A 21,972-nucleotide genomic window follows, 5' to 3' on the forward strand; every position below is an offset into this window, starting at 1 on the left:
TTCGCTTTTTTAAGGCAGCACCTGAGGCATATGGAAATTCCCAGGCTAGGGGTTGAATCGGAGCTGCAGCCGCAGGCCTACACCACAGACCCAGCAATGCCAGGTCCAAGTTGCATCTGTGACCTACACCACAGCTCACAGAAATGCTGGATTCCTGACCCACTGAGTGAGGCCAGAGATGGAACCTGCATCCTCATGGATACTAGTTGGATTGGTTTCTGCTGTGCCACAACAGGTGCTCCTACCCATCAAATTTTACTGATGTTTTCCTATAAGGTATGTGCCTCAACTAAATGGTAACTGTCACCTGGCATGCTTACTCTTCAAGTGTTAGTTGTTATTACATTTTCCTGGTTTATAGTCAGTCTGCCCTGATATAAATTAAAGATACATAAGAGAAGATACTTTTGTTCTTGTCCACTATTGCATTACTAGAGTTTAGAGAAATATGCCCATGTAGAATGGCTTGAACTAATGGCACTGAAAGAAGTGATCTGAAATAAATGATGGAATCAATTTATATATATAAAACAATATATATATTCATATATAACAATTTTATATATATATAAAATATATATATACATATATATAATAATGAACTTGAAACAAAGAACACAAACTTTACCAAGATTTTATACATATCCTATGCCCTTTCTTTCAAGTTCATTGTTTTTCTCCATCTACTAATGTCGGAATTTAGTATGTTAATGTGAAAATTTGTACTTTATTAAACTACTGATGTAGTAAATTATAATCAAGCAGTTAATGATCTGCAAAGCTCACTTTAAAAATAACTTCCTCTGTATATTTAATATGTACATAATTACTTCTCTTTCTTATTGTCCATGTTAACTTGGGACATAAAGAATAAACCACAGAAAGAAACTTAATAACTTGACTTTGATGTAGTTACTTTGGAACTGAAGCCTCTTGGCAACACTGAACTGTAATTCATACCTGAAATGTCTTCACTTTTTAATAGAATACTAATATTAATTATAACAACAGAATTTCAGAGGTAGCTCAATTTTTCCTGGATTCAAGATTTTTCTTTAGACCACACTAAAGAACCATTTTATCTACAAAAAGGTATTTTCTTTATATTGTGTATCAAATGAGAGAGAGGGAAGCCACAGAGACATTCAGTGTGAAATAAATTAAGGATACACGCCTGACTAAATTATTTTTTAGAATAACATAAGAAACTACAAAAATAGTGCTGAAAAGCAGTACTTAAGGAAAACAGGCTAAATAGACAAGGACTACTGATTGATTTGCAGTCAGTTCAAACCAAAATTCCCTAAGTGCCTATACAATGTTTCCTTTAAAGTAAAAATTAATTAATTAATTAATTAAGAATAGGAGAAGTTCCTGTCCTGGTGCAGCAGAAAGGAATCCAACTAAGAACCATTAGGTTGCAGGTTCAATCCCTGGCCTCGCTCAGTGGGTTAAGGATCTGGCATTGCCATGAGCTATGGTGTAAGTCTCAGATGTGGCTCCCATCTGGTGTTGCTGTGGCTGTGGTATAGGCCAGCACCTGCAGCTCCGATTAGACCCCTAGCCTGGGAACCTCCATGTGCTGCGGGTGTGGCACTAAAAAGCAGAAAAAGAAAAAAAAAAAAAAAAAAAGAATACACTCACTTGGAAGATACATATTAATTTTAGGAATACCTTTCTTACATAAAAATATTTTTTAAAAACAGTCTTTGTTCCCCCCCCCCCAAAAAAAGATTATAAATGTATCAATATAGTCTGGAAATCTTGCCAGATGCATGAAGTAAAATGCTTCCTTTCTTCTAGATAACTGCATATTTACTATCTACTTTCCCTCCATGTTTGATGGCAAATTAATTTTTATGACCCTACTCCTCAGCATGTGGAAGTCTAAGTATGTAGTCTCTTTTAAGTGAATAAAGGGCAAATCTAACCTAAAAAATTTATTACTATTTCATTTTAATAGGTCTCACTCATGGTTGGGAAGTTGCAAATAGATTATTTATTTAAAAATTCATCGTAAAATTTATGAAAAGGATAGAATTCATTTACTACCACTCAAAATTTTGTGTTCAGAAGAATGCTTAAATTGCGTAGAATACAAATGGAACAGAGGACATAAATTAAAAAGCTATCTTTGGAAGATGAGTAATTGAAATAAAACTTGGTGACACTCATAAGCAAATACCTAAAGCGAAAGGGGGGCATGGATAACCCAATCAGCTCAACTGCTTTAAAAAACAAATGTTCTTAATTGGAGATAATTATTTCATAACTCACCTCTGCATACTTTAACTTCAATGTTTTATGCATTTCTCGGAAACGACTGTATCGCCTGAATACGGTCCATGTCTCATCGAGGACAGTGATCTATTAACCAGGAAAATCAAAATAAATCAGCATTAATTAGAGGGAAAAGTGACTAAACTTGTTTAAAATGATTTGAAAATTAACAAAAAGTGATTAGCATGAAAATTTCTCCAGAACTGAAAACATTAATCTAGCTGCACAAATAAGACTTATAAATAATAACTGCACTCTGCTCAAGCACGCATCTCTGGTTCCCTAATCTGGTTAGAAGCAGCATGTGACTCTATAAAGTGAGGGACAGAGAGTTACCTCTTAATGGCTTGTAAAAAGTGTCCCTTAACTCCCCACTTTGGGTGTATCAAGGAAATTCCACAGTCTGACCTTTCTGTTACATTTGTAGGGCTTCAAGGCCCCTTCAAGGAGATAGAACTCAAAGCCTCTGGCCAAGACAAGAATCACCAATCCTTATCATTGTCCCACCCATCTCATTGTCTTCCCCCTTCTCCCACCTTGAGCAACCTGGCCTATTCCTTTCTGCCCCCTACTAGGAAAGGTATGTGGCCCACTCCTCACCCCACCCCTACAGGGTCTCATATGACCTCAACCAACCAACAAGTGCACTGTAAGACCCCTCTTTCCCCAACCAGTCAGCAGGTCAGCAGGTGTATCCTGAGACCTCTCCTCTCCCTGGGCTATAAAAACAAACACAACCATGTTGTCAGCTCTCCCTGTTCATCAGGAAGTCATCCCGCTGTGCTAGCAGCATCTCTTCTCTCAATAAACTCTTCTTTTTCTTCACCCTGCTACACTGGAAAGTTCTTTTTCTGAACTGCATATATGGACCAGGACAACAATGATGTACCCATTTACACATTGTATATAAAATGTCAGTGTAGGTCTCCAGAGGCCACCACAGTGGACAAGAAGAAAAAATAAGAGAGAAGAAGCAGGAGAGGAAAAAAAAGATGGATGAGGAAAAGGAAGCAGGAGGACAAAGGATGAGGACAAAGAGAAAACTGAAAAAAACAAAAAGAAAACATCCTTCCTGCATCTCATCGATTCTCAGAATCAAAACACATACTGTATTTTGATATATTTCAGAGGAAGAAGTCTCAGTCCAGCCTCTAATCAGCAGTTGAACTTACTGTTCCTGTTGGATGTTGGGTGGACACTTGTTGCCCATCATCCACATACCAAGGTCATGGTGACCAGGGGAGACTGGGAGACACGGCAGCCTCCACAGTCACACCTGAAGCACAGGCTCCGAGGGTCATATCCCATCTCATTCCCACACTTCCTCTGAGGCCCAGTCCTATGTCTCCTGGGAGACATCTTTCTTCAGATGTCACACTCACAACTTCAAGGTCAGCTTGTCTGAAACACAATCCACCTTTCTCTCTAGTCTCAACTCTACTTCATCTCAGTGCATGCACCACTATCGATGGAGCTGTGCCAGACAGATGCTGGTCCCCAGCTCCCCCTAGCATGTTACAAATAAGAACCAGGTCCTGCTCCTTTTACCTCCAAGACATGTCTTAGTGCTCTGCCTGTCCATCCTTCACCACCATCTTACCCTGGGCCATCAGGTCTCATGTGGCCTCAGCCAGGCCTTTCCCAGTTGTCAATATCCACAGCTGCTCCACTCCATCCCTTCTCTGCACAATTGATAGGAGAGCATTTTAAAACTTAAATCTGACCTGTCTACCTTCCCCCTTAAGTCCCGTAGAAGCTTCACGCTGCTCCTAGACAAAGAGCCGCAGTTTACATCTGCACCCCGTTACCTGTAGCAGTCTGACCTCCAGCATCTCCCTATGGGTGTCTTGGCTCACGGCCACACCCTGAACATGAATACACCTTCCCATGCTGGACTCTGCGGGGGCCGCATCCCTGTACCAGAAACCCTACTAGGGGCACTAGAGAAATGCCCTCCCCAACACACTGATTCAGCCTGATTCTCCCGCGTGGAAACCACCGGGGATGAGCAGCAAAGTTGGGGACCCACAAATCACAGCAGGATCAGTGGGGGGAAAATGCCACGCAAGAAGCCTCGGGGGAGTGGAGTCCTGAGTCTCACCCTTTGTTCCTCAAGCTCACTCATGTCCCCAAGCTGCAAACAAGATGACTTTGGATTATACAAAAATACATGTTTTAAAATTAAGAATACGTGTGTGTGTGTGTGTGTGTGTGTGTGTGTGTGTGTGTGTGTGTGTGAAAGAAGAGAGAGAGCGAGAGAGAGAGACTAGGTCACTCTGTTGTACAGCAGAAATTGACAGAACATTGTAAATCAACTATAATAGAAAAAATAAAAATCTTAGGAAAAATAAAATACAATAAAATTCTTCTGGTTCTACATTCACTATATACAATAACTTTTGTTTTGGTTCGGTTTTGGCTGTGCCCACAGCATACAAAAACCCCCAGACCAGGGATCAAGCCCACGCCACAGCACTGATCTGAACCACTGCAATGACGACGCTGGTTCCTTAACCTGCTGTGCCACCAGGGAACTCCCTACAATAAGGTTTTCATTGTGGCAAGTTTCTTCCTGTGAGGTTCTTTGAAAAAGGTAGTTCTATAAGGGAAAAGAAAAAGGTAAGTATGTTTACAAAAAATCATATAGAAAAAATAGCACAAGTGTCACCCAAGTTTGGGAAGCACTGCTCCTGGCAGCTAAGGTTGGGGGTGTTTCTCTGGCTCTCTCCTCCTCAGCAGACCCCTGAGATGCTGTGGGCATGGCCAGCACACTGGGTAAGGGGGTGAGGGCTTCCTTGGGGCAAGGGCACAGTGATAACGCCACCCTGGCTAGACACAAGCCAGGGATCAAGGAGAGAACTGGGCAGGAGTTGGCATGATGCTGCCTGCTTGCTAAGAAAGCTGGAGGATTCATGGAACCACACCTGTGACCTGGGCACAGTAAGATGCAGATGCTCATCACAGGGAGGCCATCTTGCACTGGGGCTTTGGAATCCACAGGAAGTCACGGAGAAAGCCTTCAGTCTTCCTCTTCCAACAGACTCTGAAACTCCCTGGTGCTCTGACAGTGTCCACTATTCCTCTTGAACTAATGGGTAATCATACGCAAAATCCTCAGCCTCTTCTTGGGACAGCCCCTTCATCTTGGCTCTCAATGAAAGCTGTCCCTTCCAAGGAAATCCCACCCCCCACACAGCCCTCTCAAGGAGGGAGCTTTGTGCCGGGAGGTGGGGAGACACTTTGCTCTTCCATCCAACTTTCAAACCATCGCTCCCCTGCCCATTCTACCACCCCTCCTATGGGAAAGCCTGCACCTTCAGATTCCACCTGTACCTGACCTTCCCACAGGCAACTCGCCTTACTAACATCCTTGAGGACATGAACAGCTTAGGTTCTGCTCACTGTCATCTGCTCCAACACCGTGGCACTCCAGCCACAAATCTTGGTAATTTCATCAACCCACAAAGGATCCCTCCTATGCCCTGATCCTGTCTTTGACCTCTGCCTGGTCCCTTCCTCTCTCAACTTGGAAACCCTGGGCAATTATTAAAACTGCTTCATGGCATTCAACCTGACCTCTTTGTCCTGCTCTTGAGATACCCTGGATGAGGCTAACCCATGATCCTGCTGAAATCCAGCTGGCTGCTTACTCCCCTCTACACCTGCCCAGCAGGATATGGCAGAAAGAAAACACACCCCAGATGGCTGCCTGGTCCCAGTTCCAAAGTCACAATCACCAGTTTCATGTCAGCCTGGACGCCTCCCACCCATAAAAACCGTATTTCCCAATTTCCTCCACTCTCCCATTCTTAGATCAGAGTTTTCTAAACGCTTTACTGCCGCTTTCTCCTCAGGCCTTCACCATCTCCCTCCTGTCTCCACTCTCAGATGATAATCCTAGTTCCTCTTTCAGGGAGGAAGTGGGGACAATCCAAAGAACACTCCCCTGGGCCCACATTGCCACCATCCACCCTGAACCTCCTCTCCTGTCCGGTTACAAGGCCTGTGCCACTGGTCCTAGGTAAGGCTATTCCTCTTCCTAAACATGGGATTCCACGCCCTACGGCCTTATGACCACCAACACTGCCATCGGCAATGTTCTCTTCTCTCTCCGGCACCAACACAACACATCCCCAGTCTCTGCTAGATCCTTCTTATCAGCATCTGAACTAGCCCTGATTTCTCTCACCTTGAACTCCCCTCCTGGCCTCCCTTTCCCTTCCAAGTACCACTCCATTCCTGTCCTTCCTGTTACAACAAACTCCTTGAATGACTTTATCCTTGATGTCACCGATTACTTTCTTCTCATTATCCCTTCACCCACTCTAACCTACTCACCATTCCACTCAAACTATTCTTGCCAATGTCGTCTTCAACGTCCACAGGTTATTTCATGCTAATCCAGTGGTTAAGTCTTGGTCTTTATACCACTTGATCGATCACAGGATTTGACAGAGCCAACAGCTCCTCCTTGAAATGCTTTTTTCACTTGGCTCCCAGGTGGCTGCCTCTCCCACCTGAGTTTTTTTCACTGGGATTTCTCCTCATCCCCGGACCCTTCTAAGCATCACATTGTCCCAGGGCTTAGTCCTTGAATGTGTTTTATTTTCCACCTGAGCTCACGCCCTCGGTGATCTCACCCTCTCTTGGAGTTTAAATTTATACCAGGGACTCCAAGGTGCTCACCTCTCTCCCCTGAACCCAGACTTGTATATCCTACTGCCTCCTGGACATGTCTGCCTCCATGGATGTCCAGTTGCACTGCAAACTTAACATGGCCACACTTGCCAAATTCATCTCATTTGAACTTGCTCCCCTTCCTGGCCTCCCATCTTGGCAATGATGATGCCATTCTTCCACTTGCTCAATCCAAAGACGTTGGCATCATCTCTGATGTTCCTCTTTCTCTCATATCCAATCAGCCAGAAAATCCTTTCCACCAAACTCCAAGATATATAATAAAGAATTTCCATAATTCTCATTATATAAAAGATGAGAATCTGACACTTCTCCCATCACCACCATAAACATCTAGGTATAGGTAACCATCATTTCTTGCCTGATTTTTTTTTTTTTTTTTTTTTGGTCTTGGCTGCACCTGCATCATATGGAAGTTCCTGGGCCAGGAATCAAATCCACACCTCAGCAGTGACCCAAGCCAATGCAGAGGCAATGCTGAACCCTTAACCCACAGCATCACAGTGGGAACCCCCTTGCCTGGACTATTTTTAACAACTTCCTACCCGGTCCCCTTGCTTCTGCTTTGTCCCCTCCCCGATATCCCCTTCATTCCTTTCCAAACACAGCAGCCAAAGGGATCCTGTTAAAAAGTATCATATGAGGTTGTTTCCCTGTTTGAAAGAGACATCCTTCCACAGTGTCCCATCTCACTTGAGGTACAAATTCAGGTTCTTTCTCTGACCTACCAGGATCTCCTTCCCTACCTCCTCTCCAGCCACACCTTCCCTTGTTCACTCTGCCTTCCTTGCTTATCTAAAATGCATGAAACATGCTCATAGTAAGTTTAGCCTCGGGAACTTTGGATGTGATTTTTTCCAACTCTTTCTGGAATGCTCTTTCCACATGACCAGTTCCCTCACTTCCCTCAAGTCCTTGCTCAAAACCCACTTTCTCAGTGAGGCCTTCTCTGGATATACTATCCAAAATTGTACCTCTTTCCTCAACTCCAACACTACTTGCCCCTCTTCTTTTTCTACGAAGCACTTCTTACTCCCTAACATGGTACAGTCACATCTCCAAGATTTTGTGGGTTTGGTTCTAGGTCACCACAGTAAAATACATATTGCAATAAAGTGAGTCACATGCATTTTTTTTGCTTCCCAGTGCATATAAAAGTTATGTTTACACAATACTGCAGCCGATTAAGTGTGTAATTGCATTAGGCCTGAGAAAACAATGCACGTACCTTAATTAAAAAATACTTTATTGCTGGAGTTCTGCTGTGACAGTGGATTAAAAAACTGTCTGCAGTGGCCTGGGCCTCTGTGGAAGTGAGGGTTCAATCCCTGGCCTAGTGCAGTGGGTTAAGGATCCAGTGTTGCCATAGTGGTCGCAGCTGCGGCTTAGATTCAGTCTCTGGCCCAGAGACTTCCATATGCCACAGGTGTAGCCATAAAAACAAACAAAACCTTTCTCACTTAAAAAAATGCTAACCATCATCTGGTAACGCAGCATTGCCACAAAGCTTCAATTTGTTTAAAAAAAATGCAATATCTGGAGTTCCCGTCGTAGCGCAGTGGTTAACGAATCCGACTAGGAACCATGAGGTTGCGGGTTCGGTCCCTGCCCTTGCTCAGGGGGTTAACGATCCGGCGTTGCCGTGAGCTGTGGTGTAGGTTGCAGACGCGGCTCGGATCCCGCGTTGCTGTGGCTCTGGCGTAGGCTGGCAGCTACAGCTCCGATTAGACCCCTAGCCTGGGAACCTCCATATGCCGCAGGAGCGGCCCAAAGAAATAGCAAAAAAAAAAAAAAAAAAAAATGCAATATCTGAAAAGTACAGTAAAACAAGGTATGTCTGTACATATTCACTTATATGTCTTGGTTTTTGCTTCCTTCCCCACTGGGATAAGCTCCAGGAAAGCTGGGATTTCTAATTGGTTTCCACCACATCTTGGATAAGTATTTGACACACCACAGGTATGTTGGGGGAAGGTGGAGGTTGGAGCCCCAAGATGGGCTCTCGTCCATTGTTTTTTTTTTTTTAACTTTCAAAAATTTAAAAAATTTTTTTAATTCAATGAATTTTACCACATGTTTAGTTGTATAACCATCATCACTACCTAGTTTTTTAAAACATTGCCATCCCAAATCCCCAAACCTCTGCAGCTTGTCTTAAGTGTACTCGGGCTCAGCAGCAGTGAAGCAGCAGGGCCTCTGTTCACCTCTCTGGTGGGAGAGATGGCCTCAGTAACATCAGGATATGGACAGATAACCGGACAACAAGCCTGTGGTTCTTGGGGAAGAAACCCCAAGTTTCTTCCTCTTCGTGGCTTTCACAGCTCTTTCATGTCGGACCATTTTTGGAACCCTCTAATTAATGAAACGGCTACATCAAATCTGCCTCATAATCAGGGTTTCATTCCTCTTTCCCGGTGGCCCCAGAATAGTGCCTTTATAAGGGGTACTGATTTCTCTAGCAACCTGCCTTCAGCAAATACCGGGAGGACAGGCAGGCTGATGGATTTCCCGGGCAGGAAAATGGGGACATCTGGGCACAAGAGAACGAGAGCAACAAGACATAAAGTCCCTGAGAGCCACCTAAAAGCACCCAAGGCAGTTCCTCCTGCTTCTTGACATCAGCCCCCTGTGGTCACATGGGATGTGGGTGCATGGAGCTGGGAGGAGATGGCGAGAGATGGGCAGATGTGGAGAGCTGTCCGGTTGGGTAGCCTGTGAACTGGGCTTAACGAGGGCCACGAGGGCATCAGAGGAACCTCTGTTTTCACCGTGTTACACTGGTGACTCCAAGGATCCCATGTTACTGAGGAGGGAGGGGCTCAATGGGAGCCATTAATACTGTATAGAGTTTCTGCCAAATACTGAACAATGAAGATCATTACGGGTACCTTCTGGGCAGTGGTTAATTTTGTGCCTCACATCTTGATATCTTAATAAACCCACACACAGGTCTCAGTGAACTGTGCCTTCGTCCACAGTCTAAGCTGGTGGTTCTCAAAGGGCGATGCCTGACCGGAAGTAACAATGGCCCTTGAGAACTTGTTGGAGATGCACATTCTGAGGTCCACCTGCCCTTACTTAACCCTGGAACTCTGGGGTGGGGCCCAGCAATCTGGGCTTTAACAAGATCTTCCGTATCTCTGGTGCAGGGAGAAGTCTGAACAGCCCTGCTGTGAACCTCTCTAGAGCTGCACCCCCCAAATCAGACCTGGTGACATGTGGAGAATATGGCGCCTTCTCAATGTATTTGTATCACATGCTTAGGTGAGGCGTAGAGAAATTTCCAAATTCTTTGAGATTTTCACAGGCTTCCTGCTTTCCACTCTCCTCCACAGGCCAAAGCTCTTGACCTGGCCTGCAGGGACTGTTTCAGGATAACCCAACGCTACCCTTCTGACTCCAGCTCTTAGACGATTAAAAATCTCACACTTCAGACGAGTTGTCAACACACAAGTAGACCCATCTGACGGTCTTTTGAAGGGTCTTCTGAATGGCCTTGTCATCTGTCCACCCCATCCTGTGGCCAAGAGCTCCTGCTCAGCCTCTAGGGTGGGTCCAAACCACGGCTCCTCCCTTGGTGGCATCCTGGCTTCTGCTCCCTTTCTCCCCAGAAGGAACTGCCCCTTCTGCATCACACCTTCGCATGAAGCTCACACTCCGATCAGAGCCCATGTCATAGGATATAATGTATAGTATTAACCTTGTACTAATAATGTATATAACCGATATTAAATATACAATATCAACTATACTATTAGTTATATAATGGCATTAATTATATTACCATACACATTATTGTATAATATTAATTACATAATCTTTGAGGGTATCTCTACCTTACAAGATTCTAAGCCACTTTGGCAGTAAGTGGGGGAGAGGTGGGAGGACTCTCATTGAAAGGATCAAGGTTTATTGAGCTACTGCTGTGTGTCAGGCACTGTATCAGGCGCTGGTATTTTTTTAAGAGATGTACTTAAGATTATTTTGTTTTTCAAAGCAGGTAAAGCTCCACTATCTTGGCTCCACTAACTGTGTTCTGGTGGTTTCTATAAGGTTCATCTGAATCAAAGATTATTTTACTAAGTCACACAGTAGTATCTTTTTTTTTTTTAAATCTGTACCAAGAATATGGTGCATTCTCAACATATGCATAACACAAGTTCAGAGTGAGACACGGAGCTCCACATCCTTTTTTTTTTTTCTTTTTTCTTTTTCTTTTCACAGCTACATCTGCAACATATGAAAGTTCCCAGGCTATGGGTTGAATGGGAGCTGCAGCTGAGCCACAGCCACGGCAACACCGGATCTGAGCCACATCTGCGACCTACACCACAGCTTGTGACAACACCTGATCCTTAACCCACTGAGGGAGGCCAGGGATTGAACCCGAATCTTCACAGAGACAACACTGGGTCCCTAACCTGCTGAGCCACAATGGGAACTCCGAGAGTTTCAAATTCTTTACCCTTGAGATTTTCACCAGAACCCAGGTTAAATATAGGGATTACAAAGGCTCAAGCTTCTTGCTTTGCATATAAAACAGTTAAATCTCCCCTTGTCTATCAACATGTCAACAAGATGAGGACAGTGATGATGAAGAATGAGGACCATCATGACCACCGTGGCAACAGTGGCTGAGGCAAACCCACGGATCACCTCTCACAGGAAAAGTCCAACCCCTGCTCTGTAACTGAGACACCTTCATGTCGAGCGCCTGCGTGACAGCGTGTGAGGTTTGGGGAAACCACACGGAAAGCGGAAATAGTAAAGTCCTATTTTTTCCCCCAATTATAGCTGGGCATGGGATGAGGTGCTGATGCAGAGAAGAGGGTCAGAAGATCACCACACCTAACACGTTGGGTCAAAACACTCAACTATTCTCTCCTGAGCCAAGAAAGCAGGGCAGCATCACTGCGGGTCCTGGAAAAGCAAATTCATTACTTCTCTCTCACTGAACGGTGCTGCTGATACGAATCCATCTTTTAAGGGCCATAAAATGATCAAGTGCAACTAAACACCATAAATGCATCCACAAGATAAACTGTGTTCACTTATGGACAATTCTCAATTGAGTGCTTCCCCGCAAATTTATGTCATATACATATTTTGCTGGTTTAAGGATTGTTGATTTTAAGACTTGTCATCAGTATATATTTGCTTGTGTATATCTTTCTGTGTAAGAAGGAGAATCAACAGTTTTTCATCCAAAGAAAAATACTCTAAGGGGGCCCCAGGTAAATAAGCAGTTACTTGTAGAGTTGTGTGCAACACTTATTTTTAAACAACAATTGGAAGAGCTACTTCAATCCTATACAAATGAAATTCCTTGTATTTACTAAGAGTTTGTAGGAAATGGTCTAATACCAACCTAGTATACTAAAATAAGTTTTGTCAGATTTTTGCAAAATCTTATGCAGTCACTAACTATGGGCATGCTTCAGGAAACACGAAATATACTACAAATATTTGAGTCTGTAAAATGGCAAGCATTAATACACTAGATTTTTTTTTTTTTTTTTTTGCTTTTTAGGGACACAGGTACAGCATATGGAAGTTCCTTGGCTGGAGTCGAATCTGAAGTACAGCTGATAGCAATAGCAATGCAGTGTCCAAGCCATGTCTGCGACTTACACCACAGCTCATGGCAATGCTGGAGCCTTAACCCAGAGAGCAAGGCCAGGGATCAAATCCCCATCCTCATGGATACTAGTCAGGCTTGTTACTGCTGAGCCACAACGGGAACTTCCAACACCCTAGATTTAATTAAATCTCTTCAGATAACTGTTGCAAATAGAACTACTGAGGAGGTGTCAGGAGAAGTCAGCCCCCGTGAGTCATGGCACTGATGCAGTGATCACAGCCCGACACCCAGGACTCCTTGCTCTGGTCCTCTTCTTGGACATCCTTGTCTTCCCAAGGACAGACAGCCCCAGCACGCTTGGATTTTGGATGGACATGCTCACCCCACGTGGCCTGCATCCAATGTCTGTCTTTATCATGATGCCCCAACCTTTCCCGGTCTCCCAGCTCCCCCTTCTCTTCCGCTTCTTCACCAAAGGTCTAGGCTGGTCTCCAGGTCACTCTTTGTGCCTGATAATCCCTAGCTCCCCTGACCTTCTGGTGGGAGGAGGTCAGAATAATCCCCTTCTCTCCTGGGTGCTGCCCAGCACGGCTCCAGACAGCCCCCACGGGCCTCCCCAGGAAGGCGGGAAGCACTGACATTAAACATGGGCTGTTTTTACTCTGCAGGGTCAATCCTATGTGGAAATCCTTCTGACATTTTCTGCGATGAGGGTTTGCAAATGTTCTAGATGTCTGATCCTCATGGACAATGTTTTACAGAGATGACTAGGGTCACCCAAGTCCAAACCCCGAGCAGCCTCTCAGCTCATCTCCACAGGACACTGTTGCTCCACCCTTCTCCTCCCACCCTCAAGACCTCTTTGGCTTCTCATCGTCCTCATTCACTGCTGCCTGAAAGGAGTGCCTCCCCGGGGGCTGCCTCAAAAGTCCTCCTTCTTGTCACCAAAGCATCATTTGTACCTGTCTGCCCTTGGACCTGACCTGGCACCCCACTGCCAAGATCGCCCTCTCTCACTCCCACTCGTGAACAAAAACCCTGACTCCCCGGGTGCCCTTCATGACCCCTCTGCTCTGCATGGTTCATGTTCTGCACATTTCTCTCCCACACCTCGTTGACCCTAGAGTATGTGAACTGTCTATTCATCTTTTCTCTTCCTCAATATCTTGATACTTCCAGTATGGTCTTTTTTTGTAAAAAAAAAAAAAAAAAAAAAAGTTACAGGTACAAAAGAAATATCTTTTAAATGATACATGAATGACTAATAAAGATAGCAGAGCCCAAAGCCTCTTTTCAACATTTTTCTGCCTCATTTTCCCAGTCCCTTTCTATCCATAAATGTGGGCGGTACAGTGATCTGAATCAAGGCCCTTTTCTGACTTTCCTACAAATGTTTAACGTTTTTGGAAAGGAGGCGTTGAAGGAGATAAGGGAGAAGGTAAAGAATTTTGAATCAAAGGAAATGTCATGTACGAGATTCCTGGGAGAAAAGAGTCTTGATTTAGGATAAAAGATTTGGGGTAAGAATGAGTGTACGTAAGTGTGAGAAAAAACTCCTAAAAAATACATCAGGAAACAAAAGATGGTCTCTAAACTGCCTATAAAAGGGGGGGTGGCGCTTAACTGAAGAGGCTTTGCTTCTTTCTGAAGGTCAAGGTCCCCTGGGTTTGCAACCCTGGGGATTCTGGCCAAGGATGGGGGCTGGAGCTGGCACCCCCCCCCCACCATCAGCAAGGGGATAACAGCTGGAGCCCAAGGGACATCTAGGAAGTGGGGAAACACTATGTTTTGGAGAGAACTTGATTGTCTAAAGGGGGTATTGTCAGTTATTTGCTCCGAGATGTACAACGTACTTCCCTTCTCTGCTTCCCCAGGGGAACGTCAGCAAAGTTTATATGCTTTTCCTTCTGGGGAACCCAAAGGAGTGCTGAGCTCCACGGCAGAGTGGACACAAAGGGGAAAATACTGTGACAGCGACCCTCCAGGGTGCTGGATGTGAGGGAACAGCTGCTGCAAACTACATCCTCAAACCTCATCCTGAGTTCCAGGGCTGAGTTTGTACCCCCTTCCCTGCAGGGGGTACTGTGAACCAGAGCGCCACCATCCACAGAAATCCCATCTCATGGGCACCTGCCAGAAGATGGGCCCTGGCAGGCTGAAATGGTCTTAGAGGCAGCACATTGTGCAAGGAGGGGGAGAGGTCTAGGGTCCAATCCCAGATCCACCCCCGTTTGAATGTAACATGGAAGGGTGGTTATGGAGTTCAAAGAGTGAAGATTCCAGAAAGCTATGCAGATATAGGATTATTCAGCCTTATTATCCAGGAAATGTCTCAGACATCCTCTGTGTAGACACATCATCAACAAGGACAGAAAGTGCCTCGGAGCCTCTGGCATCTGAACCCCATCTGAATCCAATGTGCCACACAGACTGGTGCCTGACGCCTAACTGCTGGTTACACCACACTCCGCATAAGCAGGGAGTGATACAAAATCAAATGGGGCTTTCTAGCTGGCTGAAATCTCAGCCTTCTGCAATAACTAGAAATAATGGCTACTTTATGCTTCCATTCAGTACCTTCAAAATAGGCATAATACTGCTTATTTTAGTATATTTAACTTCATAGAGTAATTTGAAGGTAAATTTGAAAGAATGTCCAAAGACCTTAAGATTCTGCTAATAAGATGGATGCCTTTCAAATCCCAGATCATTACTAAGGAGTACTTCTCCCTTCCCCTAACACCCCTGTGAATCAGGTGAGGAGCAAAGGGTGTTATTCTACCTTAAAATCCTGGGAAACTGGGAGAATGATAGCCTAGGCAGTTTTCCTTCAAATTACCCAGCTATTCAGAGGCAAAGCGTGGAATGCAAACTCTCATCATCACTGGAAAACAGAATAATGAAAAGTTCTGGGTTAAGAAGACCTGGATCCTGGCTTTAGCCCAGGCACCAATTAGCTGTGACTGTGGCTAAATTATGCCACTCCTCAGGTTCAGTTTCTTCATCTGCAAAATGGACTCATGACATCCAACCTATAGCTGAACTAAAAACTGTGAAGCAACCAACACAGCACTGGGGTCCTCAATAAATGGTAACTCTTGTGCTGGGATCACATTCCTCAAGAAAAGCCTTTCATTATGCGCTAGTCAAAGGCCAGGGTACCTGTGGGCAGCAACCTCAGAAAGGGGTGTTCAAACTATTTTGTGCTTTTTCTTTTTTTCAAGGCCACACCTGGGGCATACAGAAGTTCCCAAGCTAAGGGTTGAATCGGAGCTGCAGCTGAGGCCTACACCACAGCCATGACAACATCAGATCTGAGCCACAAAAGCATCTTGCAGCAATGCCCACGGAGCTAGGACAGGGATCGAACCTGCATCCTCACTAACACTGTACTGGGTTCTTAACCTGCTGAGCCACAAATGGGAACTCCATGATTTCTTTTAAAACAAATTTTATTCTAGGAAGAGATGTACAACTTCCCAGATCCTGAAATGAAAGAAAGAGACGGGTAATATATTCCTATAGCAGAAAAACAAAGTTGAAGGGAAATCCAAGCTATGACCACAAGGTGATGACTGATTTTCCTCTATGCTTGTGACTCAATCTCATTTCCTCTTCATTTCTCATGTGCACAGCATTAACTTTGTGAAGATAAACACAACTGCCCAAGTAAAAAGCAATGTAAAAGATCAGTGGCGTTAAAACAGGGGAAGGGAAAAATGTGTTTTCTTACTTTTTTTCTAGTGAAAGACAACATTTTCCAAGGGATGGGAACAGTGCTTTAAAAAAAAATAAATAAACCTAAGACAAGATATGATGCGTTAAGTCTCAATGTTATTTCTTCCACTTGATATTTATGTTGAAAATAGGGCGCAGACTGGATATGTGAATCTAGATGGGCCGCAGCTCATGTGACACTCTGTCTGTCTGAGCTCCGCTAATTCCACGTGGGGAGATCATCTATCTTGATATTAATAAGCAGAAATTCCGATGCCAACACACAAATCCTTTTGAACACTGATATTCTATCGAGTTGGGAGTATTTCTAAAAGATGTGTTTCTGTGCATAGTTTATCCAATAGACTGGAATGGCTCTTCTTTTTGTTCTGCCAAAGAAGGAGACATTTCTCTGACTGGAAATGTGACTGCTTCAGCTCCCGAGCTGCACATTTTCTGGGCATTTCCTCCTCACACTTCCTACCAGCTCTATCCACCACCACATTCTCGAGGTTTGTCAAAACTTTAATAATTGCCCCAATTTACAAAATGCCTGTGACTTGGCCAGAATTCAAGATAAAAGTTAAAGTACACCCAAAAATAACAGCAAAATTGGAAAACAGGCAAGGATTTGGAAATGGCCGCTATGTCTAAGGTAACAATAAAACATGGCCTTGACTTCCAAAAAATACAGAAAGTAATGCTATTTAGAAAGTACATTAAGATGAATAAGTAAGGGAACCAGGATGTCTCAGAGTATTTAGATTCCAAAGACATTTAGTACCTGGACCTACTTAGCAGCCATGCACACTAGGGCAGGTCGTTCCTATTTCCTAGTTCATTAAATGCAAATAATGTCCCCATTTTGGTATATCTTCCACATTTGCGAAAGCATCTGGCAAAGTGCCTGAGACAAGAATGTGCTTGACAGATGTGAGCGTCCAACGTTGAAGCAAGGGTCCGAACGCAACTGCCTCCACAGATTAGTCATAAAGGCAACTCCAAAAGGCCCAGCGAGTGTAGGAAACAGGGTTCAGAAAGCAAGTCTCCGGACCACCTGAGCGCATTCGATTCTGCTCCAGGGATGGACGGAGCTCCTGAGAGGGGCTAAGAGCAGCCAGGGAGTAAGCAAGGAGTTTGCAGGCAAACTGCACAGAAGGTGTCAGAACAGTTGCACAAGCAAGCAGCTTGTGAGAATGAAATTCATAAGACATGCTAAATATAGGCCTATAACCTATGAGACAAGATAGAAGAAATAAAGGTGAAAGAAGAGACAAGAATGCTACTTAGAGACAGAAAGGGCTGAGTGGTGATCACGCCCACTCTGGACCAACAGCTACATCAGCCCTGAATTTACTGCCTTGGTGCCCCGCTGGCCCCCATGTGCTGGCCGCCACATGAGGGGAAAACCAGGATAGGTGGTCCAACCCCCAGGGAGCAAGTGTGCACTGCCTCCGGGTGCCCTGCACCTGCTGAGGCCCTGGCTCATAACTCTGGTCCTGATAAGCAGGGTGGGCAAGGCCACAGCAGAGAGGGATGTTCAGGCTGGGGACAAGTGTTCCACCCACCTGCCCACCACTCTCCGAGTCTCTGCATGTGTTTAGGCTGATTTGGTAAATGGTGTGCTCTGAGGCTGCATGGGGTCTGTGGCCTTGCTCTGCGGTCAGATGTGCTGGGTGTCACCTAGTCCCTTGGTGAAAGGGCAGCCTGTGGCAGGGCAGAAGGCCCAAGCCCCACCCCCACCCCCAAGGAGCCACCGGTCTGCCCCTGCCCGGGGTGGTGGTGGTGGGGATCTCACGTTTTCTGACATTTTACGGAAACGTGGGAAATCTGGATTTCTGTGTCAGAGCTCCCAGATCCGAAATGCTGACAACTCATTCAAAAAGTTTTGAGGAGTTCCCGTGGTGGCGCAGTGGTTAACGAATCCGACTAGGAACCATGAGGTTGTGGGTTCGGTCCCTGCACTTGCTCAGTGGGTTAACGATCTGGCGTTGCCGTGAGCTGTGGTGTAGGTTGCAGACGTGGCTCGGATCCTGCATTGCTGTGGCTCCGGCATAGGCCGGAGACTACAGCTCCGATTCGACCCCTAGCCTGGGAACCTCCATAAGCCGCGGGAGCGGCCCAAGAAATAGCAAAAAGACAAAAAAAAAAAAAAAGTTTTGAAATCTGTTCAAGCCCAAATACAGCACATGGTTCACTGCCCGTCTGTTCCTGCTGCTGTTAAGTCAATGCTGTTCCAGTCAGTTGTCTCTGATCTCAGATCCCTGACAAAGTCCCTTAGACAGAAAAGCAAGATTCCAACTTGAACCATGGCAGCCCTGAAGTTTTGCCATTACCCTGCCTCACCAGCAGGATCGCTTCTACTGAGGGAGAAGCGGCAGAGGGAACTCAGAGTTGAGCATCTCCTGGCTCTGCGACAGACAGACTTCAATCAGAAGGCAGGACTCACAGATCTAAACCAACAGGACGGAAAACGCCCGCCGCCACCAGTGCTCAGGGGCTGTGCACAGGGTCTGCAGGTCTTCACTGGGCATCTGCCCTGAGGCTACTGTCTCGCTGGCATTCACTCTGTTTCTCTGCCTCTCCTCTTCCTTAGGCCACCGACCAGGACTTAGAGCAACACGAGGAGGCACTTGGGGAAAGGAGGAGACTGTTACTGTGGCACCTTCCACAGGAGCCAGAGCATCATGCTGGGATGGGCTGTGACTGGGGTCCGTGGGTTTGAGGTAAGACCATGGAGTCACACATGTCCTGGTCTGCAGGTAGACACAGGGCTGACCTCCTGCAGCTACGGGAGCAAACGCAGGAACTGTCCTCTCCCTATCAGCATGAGGAGTCAGAAGCCCCTTAGAAAAGATGACACCACCACCTGGACTTCTATGAGCAGCAGCTGGAGAGGGCCTGGGAGAGATCCAGAGGAGGACAGGTGGCAGAGAACTATCCCTCTGGGCAGAGGAGCCAGAATGAAACAACAGCTCCTCTGGGTGCTGGAGAGGCCAGAACTAGGGCATGCATGGGGCCCGGGGGTGGCCAGGAGAGGCTGGGAGGGGAAGCCAAGGGTGGGAGGCCCCAGTGCTCTTGGACACGGATGCTGCAGAAGGCTGATTTGTCCCACATGCTCACTGAAGGACCTGGACTGGCAGCCACGTCATGGGAAAGACGACGGGCGAGACATTGGAAGGATGATGGAGATGAAGCGCAAGGGCCTGATCACAAAGGGCACATGGTCACATAAGCCCCGAGGCTCCAAATAGGCTCTGCCTGCTGCACAGAGCCTGTGGCCAGACTGGTGTGGGTCACACACCATAAGTGGGTCCTGGGTATGGGCTGGGCCTCAGCAATGTGCAGGCTGACGAGGGCCCATGGAGCTTCTGCCTGTAACACAACAGTGACTAAAGAAAAGCAATGGGGCTATGGCTGTGACACCTGCTGTGATGGGAATAAACCAGGATGGGGGTGAGTGGGGCACACTGGCATAAATGATACAGTCTCCAAAAGAGACAGGAAGACAATTCTTGTAAGCATTGCTTCTGGTTCTTACAGGAATAAAAACTCTCAGGAAACAAAATATTTTAAAATTATCTACCAGTATTAGATTATTTCTCCACATTACCACATTAACATCTAAGTTACAAAGCAGGGCATTTGAAGCTATGCTGGAAAAAGCAGCTCATTTCTAGGGCAGAAGAGTATAGTGACCTCTGTTAGCCAGAACCACAGATTTCAGGTCATGCTGGAAGGTATTTAAAAATTAAATTCTCCCCGGTCTGGCTCTAGCTAACTGAGAATGCAGGGTAACTGGTGTCACATATCAGTCACTGAAAAGCAGGGGGAAGCAGGAGTTTTTTGCTGGGGTCTATGAGTTCATGATCTTCCTTGTGACGGCTGTGGTTCCAGGCACACTCATACTGTGCAGGTACATTCTGCTGACAGCAGGCCATGTTCAGTGACGTTCAACGCAGAATGTGCTCTTCTCAGAGAGTAGCCAGGCACACCCTGGGCTTCTCTGCCTGCCTGTGATATCAGCTGGCGGGATGCACATCTCCTAACATAAATGTGCACACGGTTCCAGAAGGACGTGCAACTGGGACCCAGTGGCAGGTGTAATTGCAGGGGTGACTAATGGGGACAGATATCCTGACCCACGGGTTCCCAGGCTTGAGTCCTTCAGAGGTGATCAAATAAGGCGTGGGGGTTGACAGTGGAGATGATAACTCTCTACACTGTCAGATGAGAACAACAGAACAAATGCCAACCCACACAGTACGATGCTGCTGAGCAACAGGAAGAAACAAATTACTGTTACACTCAACTACGTGGATCAGTCTCCGAAAAGTCACATGGGGGACGCAGACAGACCCAGAAGAGCAGATGCCACCTGTCCCACCCCCACCGCAGGCTAGACTAACAGACCCAGGAATCTGTAGTTACGGAAAGCAGATACAGAAAGCCTGCCTGGAGCATGAGAAACTTTCTGGAATGACTGAGACATTGTAAGTTTTGATTGGGGGGCGGGCTTCAGGGATGTACACATATGTCAAAACTCAACAAACTGCACTTACAAGGTGTGTTTTTCACGGGATGTAAATGATGCCTCGACAGAGTTGATTTAAGACATTAAATATGACCCAAATCCCCAAACCTTATCCTCATCCATTCTCACAGTTCGTAAAAGAAAGTTGTTTTTAATCCCCCGAGTAGAGAAGATAGAAAAGACAGCTCCTTTGAATTAAATGCTCTATGTTCCTCACTTTAAAGCCCAGGGGTGGAAACCTCCTCAGGGTTCATCAGGAATCAGAAGATGAGGGTTTGGGACCCACTCTTCTTTCCCCCTAGAGTCCTCTCCCTGCACCCTACCCCGTACATCCCTTTAAAGGATCATGACTGCTTTGTTTGGCGATGAACAGTTCAGGCTGGAGGACTGGAGCTACCCAATTGGGAATTAAAATGAACAAGGGCAGGAAGATGAATGATTTAAACAACTAATACATTCCATCTAAAGCAGGGGAGTAGGGAAGGGCAGGAGCCAGAAGGAACAGGGTGAGGGAGAAGCTGAAAGCAAGCACTTCCAGGCTCCCACCCCTACACACACTGGCCTACCCTGGACTCCTGGGGACCTGCCACCTCAGCCACTGGAGACTAGCACCCAGTGGGCCCTCTGTGTACCCAAGTCAGCTCGGCCCCTTTAATGAACTGGATATGAAGTATCTATATCCCTTAATATCATGTTTTCCTTCAAAGAAAATCTAAAATGAAGTAGAATAGACTCTTTCAAAAATAATACTTTTTTTGACCTGCCTCTTCTTAAAGCCATTGGCTAAGAGAAGAATTCGGGAGCGACCAAGATGTTACCCTAAGCGTGATTACTTGCTCTAGAAAACACTACCTGTGCATGAAACAAAGTGATAGAAGGAAAAGGGTGGCACAGTTCATTTTTAAACTCAGAATAGTGAGAGGGAATAAACACCCAAAAAGGAGAAAAAATAAAAATTCCAATCCTCATAAAGATATGATAGAACACAGGAAGTCATTAAGGGGATTCCGAGGGTAAAGTCTCACTCAGTTTGGACATCTCTTTATTTTTTGGCCACCCCCACAGCATGTGGAAATTCCTGGGCCAGGGATCGAACCCATGCTATAGCAGCAACCTGAGCCATTGCAGGGACAATGCCAGATCCCTAACCTGCTGAGCCACC

At 45.7% G+C, this 21,972-nt stretch overlaps 1 protein-coding gene across 18 annotated transcripts in view; it reads right to left on the minus strand.

Moving 5' to 3' along the window:
• Positions 1-21,972, minus strand: part of KIF16B (kinesin family member 16B) — a 308,817-nt gene that overhangs the window by 55,177 nt on the left and 231,668 nt on the right. For all 18 annotated transcript variants that reach the window (XM_085004496.1, XM_085004502.1, XM_021078047.2 and 15 more), the window contains one exon: positions 2,278-2,367. In XM_085004496.1, the coding sequence (XP_084860622.1) occupies positions 2,278-2,367 (90 nt within the window). The remainder of the gene's footprint in view (positions 1-2,277; positions 2,368-21,972) is intronic.

This window comes from Sus scrofa, chromosome 17 (genome assembly GCF_054392235.1).
Source record: "Sus scrofa isolate SSC_HxYL_T2T_F1_AM1 chromosome 17, Sscrofa_HxYL_maternal_Yorkshire_Landrace_v2.0, whole genome shotgun sequence".
Lineage (NCBI taxonomy): Eukaryota > Metazoa > Chordata > Mammalia > Artiodactyla > Suidae > Sus > Sus scrofa.